At 40.6% G+C, this 18012-nt stretch overlaps 1 protein-coding gene across 1 annotated transcript in view; it reads left to right on the plus strand.

Annotated features, from left to right (window-relative positions):
- The first annotated feature begins 429 nt into the window (after nucleotides 1-429).
- PTDSS2 (phosphatidylserine synthase 2) overlaps nucleotides 430-18012 on the plus strand; it is a 42785-nt gene continuing 25202 nt past the window's right edge. Inside the window, exons 1-2 of the mRNA XM_063117060.1 lie at nucleotides 430-733; nucleotides 9862-9963. Of these exons, the coding sequence (XP_062973130.1) occupies nucleotides 519-733; nucleotides 9862-9963 (317 nt within the window). The 5' untranslated portion in view covers nucleotides 430-518. The remainder of the gene's footprint in view (nucleotides 734-9861; nucleotides 9964-18012) is intronic.

Below are 18012 nucleotides of genomic sequence, written 5' to 3' on the forward strand. Positions count from 1 at the left end.
GCCCAACACTCTTCTAAAGGATCCTACTCTACTGCACTCAAGGAGCTGTTGCTATGGCAACCTATGTTTACATCCTCCCCACCCCTCCCTCTTGTTTAAGGCTGAGATGTTAAACGCAGAAAGAAATCAGTTCTATTTTAGACTGAGTGGGTCTTCTTTCTCTAGTAACAAGTTTAGGATCCGCTTGTTTCTGAAGAAGTTCAGTCCCATGGTTTGCAAAGGAATGTCTTCCTAGGCATGATGCACGTTTGATTGCTGAACGAAGGTGGGAGAGACCCGGTCCGGCGCATGCGCACTGTCTGCACGGCGCGGCCCGCCCCTTAGGAATAGAGACCCGCCCCTCGACCCCGTCCTACGTGGGGTCACGAGCCGGCGGAGAGGAGGAGAAGGAGGAGGAGCCGCGGCGGGGCGCCCTGTGGCCGGTGGGCTCAGTGTGTTTTTTTTAATTCTCTCGGATGGGGCCCGCCTCGTGCGCGCGTGGAGTCGCGTGAACTTCTCCCGCTCCCTACGTTCTCGTTATGAGGCGCACCGAGCGGAGAGGTCACGGCAAGGCAGCGCTGGAGGAGGACCCGCCGCCCATCAGCGCTTCTCTGCCGGTGGTCGGAGGGTCGCCGGGACATCGCAGAGACCCGCCGCCGGTAGCCGCAGCAAGAGACGCCGCTTCCGTCCCTCACGGGGACCGGCGCAGCACCGAGTCCGAAGTGTACGACGACGGGACCAACACCTTCTTCTGGTGAGAGAGACGGGGCAGGAGGAGGAGGAGGGCCTTTTCCACGTCGCCTTTCTCCCTCCCCGATTCTTCCCTTGCGGTATGGACGAGCTGAGCCCTCGGCATCGAAGCAATCAATGAAATTATTATTAGTATTTATTATTAATAGCAATAGTGCATGTAGAGCGCCTGCACTAACTAGACGATGTGCGTAAAATAAAGAGGCTGCGATACATTCGGCGTCTCAGGGACTAGATCTGCAAGGGAAATGCAGGGCAGAAAGGTCTAGGTGGGAGGTTAGCCTGAAAATGCCGGAATTAGAAGCATGTTTTTAGCAGGCATTTGGATCTAGTGAGAGCCAGGCTGATCTTTCCTTGCTGGCCTTTGTGTGTGTGTTTTCCTGCAAGGGATGGAGCTTCCCGGGATGTGTGTTGAAGCTTCTGAATCATAGCTGCCCCTTCTCACTTGCTGAATTCGCCCTGTAGCTAGTGGTGCCTTGGGCTTCATTCCCCAGCTCTAGCCCTCAGGGATGTAGTTCAGATTATAGTTCATAAAAAGTTGTTGGAGAGTAAATACCGCTGATTTTTGAGCTTTACTTTTTAGTAAACCTAGTTAGGACTGCTCTGTATTTAATATGTTCAACACACACACAATTTTTCCTCTTATCAAACCTCCCCCCACCCCGACCCCAATTAAGAGTATGCTTTTAGTGTATTTCCTGATCTGATGGGCCCTGGTTATCAGTGGAACTCATGAACTGAAGAAGTGAATATTTGAGCATATTGTAAAACCTTTGAAAACTACTCTGCAGCACCAAACAGAGATTTAAACTGCACCCCAAAGCACACTTACAAAGTATATTCAGTTGAGTTCAATCAGGCTTAATTTCTGAGTAAACACATTTAAGACTCCACTTAAATTACATATTTGTTATGGAATCAGTTTTCCTAGGCAACAGCCTAATAGAAGTGGTTAAATGGCAAGTCACAACCTTTCATCACCCCCACCCCAAAGCAGATTGAGTGGAATACTTGCCTGGGCTGTTTGTGAAGAACGGTGAGAGCACTTCACCAAGTATCCTTGCTTAATGGTTTCTGTTGGTACTCCAGATTTTCTACTACTACTCTGGCTTCTACTCAGTTTCTACTGATCTGGATTAATTATCTGTTTTATGGATTTTGGGGGAAGGTAATGGAATTCTACTGTATATGGAAATGCACACCAATGGGTGATTTTTTCATCAGTGATGTGGGTGGAAATTTTTCCATTGCTTTATTTTTCCACAGAAGTCGTTCCTCTCATAAGTTCATTAGCAGTGAATGGATGCCAATTACTAATTCAGTAATAGGCAAACTTGGTAGTTTCAAAGCTGTAATGAATGTTTTTTCAAGTAATTATCCCTAGCAAGTATGTGAGAAAATAGTATATAGAACAGCATACATGTCTCAGTATGAAGTGGAACTAATAAGTAGTGACAGCAAAACTGAAGGTGCCCAAACAACTTCAGTGGAAGACAATTGAATTAATTTTGAAGTAAATGAATGTTGTCAACATATCATGCATATCTTTAAGTTGCTAAAATATATGAGTGTGTCAACAGTTTCCATTACCTTTCCCCCCCTTAAATCTGAACAATGGAAGTGCTTGCTGTTGTCTTTATATTTTTACAAGTACTCCCATAAAAAAATTTACATGTAATATTTAAATCACATTGCAAGAGCAATCCTGTTGCCCGTGGACACAGTCTGGGGTGTGTGGGTCATAGGATATTTTTTATTCCTGGATCTAAGGTTGAAGACAACTGTCCGAGCTCCCTCCTCCTTGCAGGAGGCACAGAGAGAACCACACAGGCTGCCCCCCCCCCCCAATGTTGCAAAGGTGACCTCTTAGAGGAAAGAAAGGGAGTGGGGAGGGGACTGGGGAAGTGAGGATATGAGCTATCCCCACCCTTCCCCAGCATCCTGCCCTCCCCTTCCCCAATGCCTCAGCTAGACAGGCAAAAATGCCCATCTAGCTAAAATGTAGAGCCGCAGGGAAGGCAGAGATGAAGTTTGCCTCCAATGCTTCTCCAGTTCTGCATTGAATGGCTGTCAGCCTCCTGAATTCAGAGGCTTATGGCCTTTCCCATAGGATTGCTCCCTGAGTGTTTTAATCCCCCCTCCCCCCCCAAATATGTGAGGACAAGTACTTGTGATATATTGGGACAACATGGGGTACTTTCAAAAACTTTCTTTTTTAGTAAACATGCTAAGTAGGATCTTTCTAGTGCATTAAACAATTTTCTGATGCAAATTACCCCACACAGCAAACATAGGAAATTTTTCTCGTTCAAACTTTTCTGGAAAACCCACACCACTACTTGTCATCTAAAGAAAAAGGGATTAACATTTACCCAAGACTTCCAAATTTGATGTAGACTTGCGCTTGTGCAACATCTTTCTCTTTTATTCTTGGCTTTTTCTTCTACAGACTTAGCACAACTACACTGTTTAGTTTTTATTGTATTTAAAAAAAAAAAAAAGTTGTCCTGAGATGCACTTGAAAAACAAAACCATCCTGTTTATTGCTGACAGAGCATAAAAGTAAATAGAACAGGATCAAAAGAAAACATTGCAAGGCAAAGATGGTACTTAACAAATAACTGCTTGGAGTGGGGAAACAAGGACAGAAAGATATAGTCTTTCTGATTGAAGCATTGTAATTGTACTTTAAATAATTGTGTTACATCATTTATATATTTCAGGTGATTTTTTAAAAACTTATTACACCACAGTTCTAATTTCGTACAGTTGCGACTAAATTCATTCTTAGATGCATAATGTTATATCTGGAAAGGCAATTATTCTGTTTCTCCTACAATGAGCAAAGCAAATGCGGTTTTTAAAACAAAATCTGAGAGTACAGATGTAATTTTTAGTAAATGATAAGCATCAACTCAGTGGGTTGGATGAAAAATTTGCCTCATTTGGACAGAAGGGCTCCTTCCATCCATGGAAGTCTTCTGATCCAGCAGAACATTTTCACTTGTGGAACAGGATAATAGATAATTTTTGTCAATTCCTCCTGCATCCTTTAGCCCCCCCCCCCCAAGTTTGCTCTTGAGGTTGGTGAACCTTCCGGAACACCATGGGAACTAGTGATGGGGGATGCAAGAGGAAAGACAGTTTGCCATACTTTCTGCCATCCAATGTGTCCCATATTGAAGTCTGCTCAAGGAGTGATTCTGCTGAAAGGGAACTCTGGATCCAACCCAGACTCTGTAGTTTTTAAATGGAAGAGGGGAAACTCATGCAAACTTTTGAAAAACTCTCACAAATGCTTCAACTTCTTCCACTGTATATAAACTTAAAATGGCTTCCAGTTGTCTTCCTCCTTGTGCTATGTACATCTTTTATAGAAAAATGAATAAACTGTTAGTTTTAGACAACTGTACAATGTACAATTTCAAAAACTGCAGAGGGTTTACTTTTTCTGGCTCGGCAAAAGACTTGGTAAAATCCTGGACTGAGGTGAATCTAACCGGCCTTGACTTGAGGTTGGCTATGACCCCTCTGGACTTGCCTGTTCTGGAAATGGGTATGTGTTGGTCTTGACAGATCCACTGGCATTCAGTGACACTTCTGTTCTTCTCTGCTAGGAGAAGATGTAGAGGTTGTTGTATTTCAACATAGTATCTAGGAACATAGAGTTGTAGTATCCTAAGTTCAGCTAGTTAGGAAACGCCACCTTTCATCCGAGCTCAGGGAAGTGTCACAGAGAACATACTGAGAACAGACTGTGTGTTGGCAGAAATAGTGACCAAGTAATAGGATCTTGCTGACATTTTGGCATAGTGCCACCTTAAATGGAGAACTGGTAAAATTGTCACTTGATAGATTCTTTAATGCTAGTTGGTTTAAAGCTAATATGTCTTATTAGTATTTAGTATTAGCTTTAGTATTATTAGCTTTAATATTTTCATCCCAATTGATGATATGGTTCATCATTCTTGGACAATAAACACTTAGTTTTGAAATCTTTTTGTAGATCATGGACTTAATTATTTTGCCACTGTTTGATTCTGCTATTTTGATTAGTTCTTTGCATTTATTCTGCAAACATAATGCAAACAAAATGTCATTTCAAATGAGTTTTTAACTACTGTGTGTGATGATACTCTAATATTCCCTAACTTTTTGTAAATGTCCTGAAAGAAAATCAAGTGTACACAATCTGAATTTAGATGCATTTTTTTAGTATCTAGTGATTAAAGTAACACTAGATACTAAGAGATACATCAAAATTCAGACTGTCTGCACTAATTATCTTTTAGGATATTTACAAAAAGTTAGGGCATTAAGCAGCATGTCAAGAAGGAGAGATTGCGCATTTATAGTTGTACACATATGGATGATCTTCCCAATGTTCTGCTTAACTTGTGGATGTTAGGAATGGGGTTAGGGAGGAGCATGCAGAGTGGGTCTGGTCGAGCTGCCCCTTCTGTATGTACAAGCGGAGGGAGCTCTTGTGGACAATCTTGTAGTCTGTGACATTGCTAAGCAAAGCTCCTGTGCATACAAGGTAAGCACAAATCCCATTCACAACAACAGTTATTGCTTACAACACCATCTTCCTAAACAAAGCTAAACTAGCAACTTTAATGGGAGAAAAACAACAACCCCGGTCTCAGTTGAGCCTTAAACAAATAGAATCACTTACTGATAGATTGTAGTTTAGCAGTGTCTTACTGGAATCTCTCTCTGATGTTCTTTTCCTTTTTTATTTCCCCCCCTTTTTTGTGTGTGTGTGGGGGAAGAATGAAATCTTCAGTCAGCAGTGTTTGAAAAGACTGAAATGTTCCCCCGCTGATTCTGAAAGTTGTCATTTTTTTATGTCAGATTTGTATCTATTCATCATTTTGTGTAACGATAAATGTTGGGTTTAATTTAACTATTATAGTAATCTGTATGGTAATCTCCAGCATTTTAACATGACTCAAATGAGAGCCAAAGTAGATGCGATAGGAACATGACCTAACCTGGGGCATGGTGAATTCCTACAAAGCTGGGTTGGTGGGGGCTGAAAGGAGAGATGAACATTCTTGCCTGTGCTTCCCCCTAAATTTATGTATTCGTTATATTTATATCCCGCCTTTTTTCCTCCAAGGAACCCAGGGTGGCGTACATAATCCTTCTCTCCTTTTTATCCCCACAACAACCCTGTGAGGTAGGTTGGGCTGAGAGTCTGTGACTGGCCCAAAGTCACCCAGTGCATTTCCATGGCCGAGTGGGGACTAAAACCCAGATCTCCTGACTCCCAGTCCAACACTCTAGCCACTACACCACACTGGCTCTCCAGTTTTTAAGCGGTGTTTTTCGCCCATGAATGTTACTTCTGGTCATGGATACCCACTGAAAGAGAGCTTTTTAAACAAAACTGTTTTAGCGGGACAACGACAACAGGTCAGGGAAATGGTTCAGTTTCCGCAGCCCATGCCGCACATTAAAGCTGCCACTGCATTTCACATGGATCTGCTGAAATCACTTCAGGTTTGGCCTTGTGGGAATGACTTCAGAAGTGCACGAAGGTATAAAAATACTTAAAACGTTAGCCACCTTGTCTCTGTGTTAATATCTTCAGATGTTAGTCATCTCAGAATACCATCAGTTCGTAAAATGTTATGTATGTACAAAGGCAAGGGCTTCTATGTTGGCATCCCGACTGTGGATTTCCCTTCGGAATACCCAAAGGAAGTTTGACTGGCACTGACATTATAATCTTGGTGCCAAGTTAAGACATGTTTATTTGCCCAAGTATTTTAAATTGGTTTTATTGCCTTTGTCTGCAGTTTTATGGTTTTGTTGCATATGTGTTACGAAGAATGATGCGATTTGATATGATATAGTTCTATTGTATTTTTTATTGTACACTGCTCTGAAAAGTTAGGATGAAGGGTGGAAATTCCATAAATAAATATACTGGAGGGGGGGGGCTTGCTCCTGAGCATCTCTTAAGTTCCTTCAGCTCTGGTGCTTTTGCAGAATGATGAAGCATTAACATATGTGTGTTTCTCATAAGGATTTCTGGGAAATCGCCATTCATGTTTATCTAGAGCTAGCTGTATTTTCTGTTGCTGATTTTCTTTTAAACTGATTCCCTCCTGTATGTTTACTAGAGCCTTTGTCCTTTCCTTGAACTTAAGTTCATGTCTTGCTTGAATATACAGGTTTGGGATGGTTTAGTAGGTTTTTTTGGAGATAAAAGTTACCAAAACAGCTATTCATTTAGTCCAAATAAATTAAAGCTGTTTACTTTCATCTACAAGTTACTGGGACTTCTGGGACAAGAATGTTCTAATATGGAAAAACAGCCATTGAGAGAGATTCTGTCTGTCCTTTGTTTCATACTTAAAATATTATCAGGTAGCTGTTGTTCAGTGGACTGCAGAAATTGAGACATAACATAACATGGACACCGCATTTTCCCTATATGGGGGTCCTATGCAGAAACTAATGGAATAATGAGCTTAAGTTACAGGAAACTAGATTCTGGCTGTATGTTAGGAAAAACTTCTTACTGTTAGAGCAGTACGGCAATGGAACCAATTACCTAGGGAGGTTGTGGTCTCTCCCACACTAGAGGCATTCAAGAAGCAGCTGGACAGCCATCTGCCAGGGATGCTTTAAGGTGGATTCCTGCATTGAGCAGGGGGTTGGACTCCATGGCCTTATAGGCCCCATCCAACTCTACTATTCTATGATTTATTCCTCTTCTCAATGATAGTTGAAAAAATATTGTTGCATCTTCCAGACTTAGTGTTTATTTTGTGAATTGGCCACTGGAGTTAACAAATGATTTCAGATGAAGAAAATAAGCACATACTGTCCCTTATAATTAGCATTATAATGTGGATCTTTAAAAGTAGGATTTTTCAGTTTATCAAAGACTGGGATACCTGCATTTTAAGTTATAAAGTTGCAGATTTTTTTGGTAACAGGTACAACTTAACCCATTCTACTTTTATTTAAGATACAGATAATACCATTTCAGTTATATGCCATAATATCTCCCTACAGAATTTACACTGAATGTTTGCTGGGCCCTGCTTTCCTATTTTTCTGCTGATGTACTCAATAAATTGAAACTAAGCTGTAATAAATGAGTCTCAAGTCTCCACCCTCTTCAGCCCTCCTAGTTTATGAGCCAGTTTTTCCAATAATGTTATGCCCTACACTCTATTCAACCAATGCTATTTCACGATGCCATCACCCATTTTCCAATGAGCTGCCACTTCCAAATGAGCAGCTGGTAATAAAAGTCTTAACAAGTCCTTGTTCATTTGATATTCATTTGTACCGGTGAATATCGCTAATAAAATTAAGACACTTCAGAAGTTCACAGTTTGATTTGTTATTTCACCTGAAATATGAAGTATAGCCTACCAATACTGGGCTCTCCAGCCACATATGTATTAGGGTCCCTCTGAGCCCACAACTCCTCCAGCATAGCAGAGACATCCCTGGGTTAATTTTGGACAATTTGATGGTGATAAAATGCCATCTATGTATTTAAAGATGTTTCTATGATTTGTGCCAAAATGGTCTTGACAGGGGGAGGATAGCCAAAGATGTTTCTATTGGTCTTCTACCAGCTGCATATAAAGGTCTATTTCCCATTGGATTTTCAAACCATGTGAGCTACTATAACTTTCTTGCAATAGCTGTCTCTATATAGAGAAAATACCATCCCCTTCAAAGCAGCATTACTGCCCATGGAAAGATCTTAAAAAATGGTTAATGACCCCATTTTAACATACAACTTTTTGGTGAAAGAGCCAATTTGGATCTTTTACATTCACTTCAGTTCTTCCCCTGAGAAAAATTGTTTTAAAATTGCCATAGTAATGAGCCTCCCTGCTGGGAACAAGTCCGGTACACAGTATAAACCAATTGTTTCCGTGATCTATATTGCGAGTGTTTCCGTAGGCTCCAGAATGCCAGATGATCTACGAAGGGATACAATGGTAACATAGGGGGTGGGGTGCAAGGACCGTAGCCCACAGACTGTATTTGTAGTGTGGCTGTGAAAAAGGAATTTCTTATTTTAGCTAAAATTTTATTTGTGAGGTTCATAAACAGACGTTAAATTATGGAATTAACTACCACAAGAGGTAGTGATGGCCAACAATTTGGATGGCTTTAAAAGGGGGTTGGATAAATTCCTGGAGGCAAAGGCTATCAATGGCTATTATCCCTGATGGTTATGTGCTACCTCCAGTATCTGAGGCAGTAAGCCTGTGTGCACCAGTTGCTGGGGAGCATGGGTAGGAGGGTGCTGTTGCACCATGTCCTGCTTTGTTGGTCTGTGGTTGGCCACTGTGTGAACAGAGTGCTGGACTAGATGGACCCTCGGTCTGCTCCAGCATGGCACTTCTTATGTTGTTATTATTATTAGTAGTATTTATTTTATTTATTTATATAGCGCCATCAATGTACATAGTGCTGTTATGAATCTTCTCTGAATCAATATATTTGGCAGATGAACTTTTAAGTCTATATTTTCGATGCATTTTTATGAAAACAGTTTTGTCAGCAACAGTGTTATATAAATAACTCAATTCAGCCTGGTGAAATACTTGGAAAAAAGGAAAGGAACCTCTCGTGCAAGCACTGAGTCATTACTGAATCTTGGAGGGACGCCAGCTTTCGCTGACGTTTTCTTGGCAGGCCTTATAGCGGGGTGGTTTGCCGTTGCCTTCCACGGACGTTATTACCTTTCCCCCAGCTAACTGGGTACTCATTTTACCGACCTCGGGAGGATGGAAGGCTGAGTCAACCTGAGCCGGCTGCCTGAGAACCAGCTTCCACTGGGATCGAACTCAGGCCGTGGGGAGAGTTTCAGCTGCAGAAACTGCTGCTTTACCACTCTGCGCCACACGAGGCTTGGTGAAATACTTAGACACCTGTAAATAGTACCGTATTACTTCGATTGTAAGACGCACACTAATTTCAGTACCACCAACAGAAAAAAAAAACCTAAGACACACCCGTGATTCTAAGACGCACCCCATTTTTAGAGATGTTTATATGGGGGAAAAAGTGTGTCTTAGAATTGAAGAAATACGGTATTGAAAAAAACACCATTTGTTGACTTGTTTCTTTCCTTTATAACAGGCAAGCACACACCTTAACAGTCCTGTTCATCCTTACCTGCACCCTGGGATATGTGACCCTGCTTGAAGAAACCCCACATGATACAGCCTACAACACAAAGAGGTAACTAGATTTCACCAAAGTATAGCACAAAATTTTAGATTGCCAGGTGACGTTTTCATTTTTTCTATTATAGTTCTGTTAGACTTTGGATTTGGTCACACTATCAGCGCATTGTATATTTGGCAAAGATTTCCCAGTTTTAGTCGTAAAAACAACTATTACAAAATATGTAAATATTTAAATTGTCCATATTAAGTAATTTTGCACTTCCTTATACCAAAACGTTAGCCTTTGCTCTTGTTTACCCTGACTGGCAGCAGCTCTCCAAGGTTTCAGGTGAGAGTTCTTCCTTGCCTGAAACCCATATCTCGAGATGCCAGGGATAGAACGTCATTGTAAGCATGCTAAATCTACACTTACAGTCTCATAAAAATGAAGTTATCTACTGATCAAACATGGACATTAATTCGGGTTTTTCATCTCATGAAAATGGCTCTGTCCAGGCAAACAAACAGCTCTTGCTTCTTAAAAGTTCTGGGCTTCCTGTTTCTCTAACTAAAGTCACATTTGCTCGGACATGAGCTAGATAGGATTGTTGTTCTGTATTTATGTAGTGGTGGAGCTGGGCCAAGAAAGGAAGTATAGTTACTTAAGACAGAAAAGCAATATATAGCTGGATGAATAAAAGTAAATCCTTAAAATAAATCCAAAAAATTGGATTTTAAAAAATTGAAATTGCTTCCCGCCCCCCCAAGCTCAGTAACTATCAATCCTTGCTTTGACCTATCAGTCATGGGCATTCTGTACTTGTTTGTTACTTTGTTGTTGTTTTTGTGAGGGCAAGGCTGAGCCAAGTGAGGCAAAAAGGAGCAACATTGGAAAGAAAAAGAGAAGACAAATTGTTCAGTATGCATCTTTCTGTATTCGGCTGTATTCTCATACTGAGGCTGTAATCCTATACCCACTTACCTGGGAGTAAGCTCCTCAGTGGTATTTATTTCTGAGGAGACATGTATAAGATTGCGCTCCTTATACTGTCTTATGAGGAGACATGTATAAGGAGACATGCATAAGATTTACTTCTGAGGAGACATGTATAAGATGAGAGAAGCCCTTCTCTCAGTCCCACCACCATCACAGGTACACCTGGTGGGAATGCGGGAGAGGGCCTTCTCGGTGGCTGCTCCAGTGCTCTGGAACTCTCTTCCCAGGGAAGCTAGACTGGCTCCCTCCTTGATGTGTTTTAGGAGGCAGGCAAAGACTATTTTGTTCCGGCAGGCCTTTAGCGAATAATTGGGACCTCTGCCTGTGCCAAGGACTTTTAAACTGTCATTTAAAATGTTTTAATATTGGAATATATTTAATATATTTTAACTTCGTATATTTCTATTTATAGGTTTTAAATGTATATGTTTTAAATTTTGTAATGCTTTCTTGAGGCCCAGCATTGGACAAAAGGCGGAATATAAATATAATAATCATCTCAAACTGCCATAATAAAGATCCTATATGATAATATTTTAAAGACATTCCCTCTGTAGGTAAAAAGGAAACCATGTAAAATATATACTGTGAGACAAAGAGATGCAAAGCCTGCTAGTAAGAATGAAACAGTGTAAATAATAATCTATGTAGTTCTAAATTATTTTCTTATAAATTAATATGGTTTAATTGTCAGAATTGAACCATTGTTCAGGAAATATATGAAAACATTTCAATGGGAAACTTGATTTAAAGCAATCCACCCTGTAATATAAATAAAGTAAGGTTGCAGTCCTATGCACGTTGAGACAGAAAAATGTCCTACAACTCCCAGCATACTCAGCCAGCATGGCTTGCTAGGGCATGCTGGGGTTTGTACGACTGTTTTCTGTCTTAATCATGGATAGGATTGCACCCTAAATTAATTAGACAGGAAAAACTCTTTCCACCCCAGCATTCCCAGCCAGCCAAATGATCACTAAGTGGTTTGGCTTAATTCCGGAGAAAAATGTGCTGTGAGCACAGTTCAAATTATGACAAAAATATCTATAGGCATCAAATTCCTGATTGAAATGAAGTTGGGGTAATTGGGTGTTATCGCCTAGTTTGGATAATCATATTTCATCTTAATAAGCGGAGATATGAACAAGCCTTTTGCTCACATGCACTGCCCTCAAACCAAAATTTCCTATTTTATCCAAACCAGGAAACTGGTTCCTTGTTTTGGAATAGGCCAGGATCTTAAACTACTTGTTTTGATATCTCAGCTTGTTCTGAAGCTGGTAAACCATAGTTTCTCTAATTTGGCAAACTGGTTAATTAGAGACTTCCTGGCTTGATTGCCCAGCAAGGGCAAGCAAGGCGCTGCGTGCTCTGGCAAAAGGCTTGTTCAGATCTTGGTTTATTAAAAAGAGAGATGATCATCGAAATTATTTATTTATTTATTTATTTATTTATTTATTTATTTATTTATTTATATAGCACCATCAATGTACATGGTGCTGTACAGAGTAAAACAGTAAATCGCAAGACCCTGCCGCATAGGCTTACAATCTAATAAAATGCAGTAAACATGTTGCCCCATGATTTATGTAAATGTGTCAGCTCCCTCTGGTAAATGCCACCTAGGCCCAGTGAGACAATTCAAACAATATTTTCTGTTTAGCAGAGAATTTTAAGTCAGGCTGTATAACCCCCAACTGTAGAACACTGGCTGCAGGTTCTTACAATATCTGTCGTTGCATAGCTATTGATTACAAATTATAATAGATTTCCCCCATAAAGTAGTTAAACTACCAGAAGCATAGTAGTAAGAATCTTGTGCATACATGAGCCTGGCTTTGTAAACTTATACAAGTCCAGCATTAATAATCTGCTATTTTGAGTTCCCTCTGCTGTTGGAGCTATACTCCACATGTTTTTTCTTACGGTAATATTCTATTGCGGGGAGTTTGTCGGTCTTTTCATCAAGCGGCAGTATTACTGAGAAAGTATGTTTCCTCATGATATGTCTTCAGTTATGCTTACGAGTTCTCCAGATGTGGATATGCAAGTGCCACAGGTGCCTATTTGAAGTGTGTGTCCCTGCATTCCTTCACAAATAGGAAAACATTTTCCAATTAGAACTTGTGGAAATACATCATCTATTATTTTTAGATCTTTGAATCATCAGCACTAATTGAAAAGAGATAAAAGAATGCAGTGTAAACTCGCTGAATTTAAAGAGAACTTTGGGTTAATTCTGAGATTGTAAACTCGAGGCACTATGCACACGGATGGTGCTATAGAAGTATGTACGTAAATAATACTTCTAGATAATGACTGTGAATTCAGGTTAATGGAAGTATCCTAGTTTGCATTTTCAGAATTAAATGGTAGTTGTGTCCATGTATCACTGCTGAAATGTAAGCTGAATGAGGCTCAGCAGTAAACTGGCAGACAATAAGCCTTATACAGAGTCAGGCCAGTGGAGCAATCCATTCTATTACCATCTAATTGCCAGTGGTGTTAAGGCAGAAGTTTTTCTCCTCCTGATACTCTCTCTCTTAAAATGCCAGAAACTGAATGCGATTATGTGCAAACCATGTGCTCTACCACAGAGCCACAGCCCTTCGCTCCCAAGTGTGAGAAGAACTATTGGGACTCACACGTTTATTATTTATTTATTTCATTTCATTTCTATACCGCCCAATAGCCGAAGCTGTCTGGATGGTTCTCAAAAAATACATATTACAATACAATAAAAACGTAATCTAAAATCTCTAACCTACAAAATTTAAAACAATTTACCGTAGTTGGAGGTTCATTGATAATGCTGTGCCTGGAAGAGTTTCAAATGCTAAGGTCGCTCAGTCCAGTCAATTCAGTATTTCCAACCACTTTTGAAGTAGCTCACCTTCCAGTTCTCTGTTGGAAGGGCATCCTTAGTGATATTTAGTGAGGGGGTTTCCACACAATTAAAGCAAGTAAGGCTCTTTAAAAGGACAGTGCTATTTCTCACCCACACTTTCGGCAGGGAAGGTTATGCTGACTGCTTTTTTAAAAAAAGGTTTGTGGGTGGTGCATTTCAGGTCTTTTTAAAAATTGTATTTTATTATTTTAGATAAAACAATACAAATACACAATGGTTCTCCCTCCCCACACCTGAAATGAGAGTACCACTGAAAATTATGGATAGCAAGGATGAAACAAAGTTTACAGTAGCAAAAGGAAAAAGGGTGTGTGTGTCTTAGGCCAGTTAAATAAAAGTAGTGTTCTGAAGATCACCAGGTATGGCTAGAGGTCGATATCCTTGTTCCTTAGTAACCACAAAGGAAATAAAATTAAACCAAGTTTTATAAAAAGTGGTGGTGGTTGTGTTGCTTCTTCGGTTCCGGGTTTCATTTGTTTGCATTTCAGCTCTTGACAGTAGGTGTAAACAGTCAGCAAAGAACGAGTTGACGCTTTAAAAAAAGAAAAAAGAGTGAGAGCGAGAGAGCGCTCTTACAGTGTTGCAAAGCTAAACAATCCCAGCTGTTGTAACTTTCCCTCATAGGGGAGTTGCTCCAGCCCTTTTATCGTTTTAGTTGCCCTTTTCTGCCCTTTTTCCACCTCTACAATATCTTTTTTTTTTTTTTTAGGTCCAGTGACCAGAACTATACACAGTACTCTTAAGTGTGGTTGCACCATAGATTTGTATAAGGGCAGTACGATATTGTCAGTTTTGCTAATCATTACAAAGTAAAGAGAAAGCAGCCCCTAATTCTACATAAGGTTTTAAGAGTGGGAGCAGAGTCTAGGCTTTAAATCACTTGTTAACTCTGCTCCTTGGCTGACATTGTACTCTGGGGATATATGGATAGTTCCTGTTCTGAGTTCAGTATAATCCTTGCAATTAATCTTTCAGTATCATTATTTGCCATCAAAAGCTACTGGCTTGTTTGTTAGGATTGCATTACTTCTAATGCACACAACCTTGTTTCCTGAAACTTGAATTGAAAAACTTGTTGCATTGGTTTTATTGTATGAGCTCTTCATATAGTTCTTTAATGAACGTGCGAGCCCTTCATTAAGTTTTTTAAATTTTCCATGACTTGGTACGGTTTTATAAATAATCTATGTGAATTGGATTCCCTTTACAGAGTTACTAGACTCTGTGAACTGTACACTAAACTGAACTGTATGTAGTCTTGATTATGCTACATCTGATATTATGTGTGTTCATTCATCACCATTGCTATTCTCTGATAAGTGTGATTTTATCTATTTTATATAAAAGCGATTACCCCTCTTTGCTTTTTTTCAGCAAGAAAAAGTTTGACTTTAAATTATTGATTTAAATCATGCTTCCCATTGAAACTTTTTAATATATTTCCTGAACAATGGAAACTGATCACTAAATTTACATCATTTCCCCCCTGGGCTTTTTCTGAGCCTTCATATCTCTAGTGATGGGTTAGATGATGACCAACAAATTGAGACTGAATGCTGATAAGACAGAGACTCTGGATGAAAGGTTTCTGGGTCCAGGAATTGGTGGATTTACTTGTTCTGAATGAGACTGCTCTCCCCCCTGAAAGAAAAAGTACGTAGCCTGGGGGTGCTTCTAGATCCATCATTGTCATTAAAGGCTCAGATAGCCTGTGTGGTGAGGAGTGCCTATTACCAACTTCAGTTGGTACATTAACTATGTCCCTTCCTAGCTCTGGATAGCTTGTCCATGGTGATTCATGCATTGGTAACTTCACATTTTGATTACTGTAATACGCACTATTTAGGGCTACTCTTGAGATTGGTTGGGAAGCTGCAGTTAGTGCAGAATGCAGCAGCCAGGATATTGAGTGTGAAACCTGGCAGTGCATATATTCTTGTGTTGAAAGAAGTGTACTGCCTCTATATTAGATATCAAGCCGCGCTCAGTGTTTTAATACTGACATATAAAGCCCCAAATAATGCGGGGTCGGGTTACCTGAAAGACAGCCTTTCCCTGTATAGACCTGCTATTTCCCTAAGACCTTTGGAAGAGGGTCTGTTGTCCTACTGCAACCCGTAGATTGCCTGTTGATTGCTTATCTAGCGCTGGAGTGGGGAATGCTGGATTCTGTTTTGTGATTGGGGCTGCATTCCAGTGGTGGGTCTGCAGGCAAAAGTGGGCAGGTCTGAAAACACCTCCCCACCCCCCGGTCTGTTGTTTCCAGTGTATAGTAGAAGAAAACATGTTGTCGTGTTCGTGCTGGCAAGCTGACACGAGTCACTCACATCAGTGAGACTTCTTTTATTGAGGAAATAACATGGTAGACAAGCTTAATGGTTACAGAGTCTCCAAAACACACTTTAAGCTGAACGAAGGTTAGAAAGCTTTAGGCTCTCTTTTTTTGAAACAATCCTTAAGGCAAACACTCAGAGGGTGATTGTGAATAGAGTACACCAGTACTCTGGAGAAGCTTTGAGCTTCTCCAGACACCGCATATGCTGGCACCTCAAAGGAACATGACCAATCTCCTAAAACAAAGCCCCAGGAAAGGTTGCTCTGAGCCACCAGAGCTGGGCAGAGAGATCCGTCTTGCACCTGTCCATCTCAGCCTACCGCTACTGAGCTGACCCTGTTACCACAACTTCAGGAAAGATTAAGCCTCAGGGCCAGGAATCCCAACCTTCTGCTAAGGACTGGGAACTCCCTGCCACTTGAGTCTTGGCACGAACGCAGAATCTACAGCTTATGCAAGTCCAAGTCTTTGAAAAGCCTCACTGCTTTTCATGGCACAGTTCTTAGATATCCAAAGTCCAAATAGCAAAGCGTCCATGTGCAGAGTGCTTTCAAAGTCCCAAGCAGAGATGGAATCCACAGCAGGAGGGAGGTCAGGCGTTGCGTCGGGAGATGAAACCTAGCAAAGCCTTTTGAGCTTTGCACTAGCATTTAAGGCCTATTCAAAGCCACTTGACAGACAGGTCCTCTGACCTGTAAACCAAGCCCACGTGCCAAGAGGGCGGGATGTTACAACCCACTTCGAAGAGCGGCCCCCACCTTTTCCAAAACACTCTGAAGTTCCCAGAGAACCAGCCTCTTCAAGGCCGAGACAAAAGAGTGGACCAGCTACTCCCATGGGAACTTCCTTCAGAGATAAGCTTGCAGCGAACATCTGAAAACCATTTCCTAATAAATCTAACCACTAGGTACAAGGCCTGCCTTATACCTGACACATGTTTACCAAAAAATAAGCATGAACAACATGTCTACTGACAAATAAGCAGGACAAACCTCTGCATGAATACTCAGAAGGAGGACAAGGGAGGAGGATTGAATCAGCTACTTCCTGTGGCCCTACGCCTCTGCCACCCAGGGGAAGGCGCTCGTATCTCTGATCAGCTGGTGATCAGAGATATAAGCTTTTCCCTCCATGACAGAGAAGAAGCTGCCAGGCTGGATGGAGAACTCTTCTAGCCTTATTGGAGGTGGAAGTTCCCCATCCCTGATCTAGCAACAGTGTGGAAATGGGCTTTCTCTGTGGTACTACTTAACTTCTGGAATGCTCTCCCTGTTGTTGTGCAAGAGGGGCCCACAGTTTATGTGCTTTTGGATCCTATTAAAAGCATATATATTTTTCTCTATTGTTTCCCTGTTCACTCACTGCCTTGGATTTTATTATTGTCCATAGTGTATTTATCCATCTGAATGATGGCAATTCTTAAGTGGGATGTCCCCTTAGCCCTGAACATCAGAAATAGAATTGTGTGAAATTTAAAGACATACACGAACTAATTACAAGCTTTTCATAGGATAGAATTCTACTTGGTTCTGTCTACTGAACATTTGTCTGTAGTGTGGTATGCTAGTTTTCAATAAATAGAAATTTGAGGGCATTCAGTTCTGTTCAGCAGAGTACCAAACCTAGACTATTCTTAACTTTTGATGTTTTGATCCAATTAGAATTTCAATACTTTCACTAGTAATTTTGTCAACCAAGATACTGCTTCCCCCCCTTTTTAAAAAAAAAGATAGTATACCTTAATATAGAGGACAGAAACCTGACTGAAACTGAAGACCTATCATAAATTCAGTACTAAATTAATTTAAAGTCAGCCCTAGAACGGAATATTATACATCATTAACCTTTTCAGTAGATGTCAGTGTTATAGTTCAGTAACTGG

The sequence above is a fragment of the Elgaria multicarinata genome, chromosome 2 (genome assembly GCF_023053635.1).
Source record: "Elgaria multicarinata webbii isolate HBS135686 ecotype San Diego chromosome 2, rElgMul1.1.pri, whole genome shotgun sequence".
In the NCBI taxonomy this organism is placed as follows: domain Eukaryota; kingdom Metazoa; phylum Chordata; class Lepidosauria; order Squamata; family Anguidae; genus Elgaria; species Elgaria multicarinata.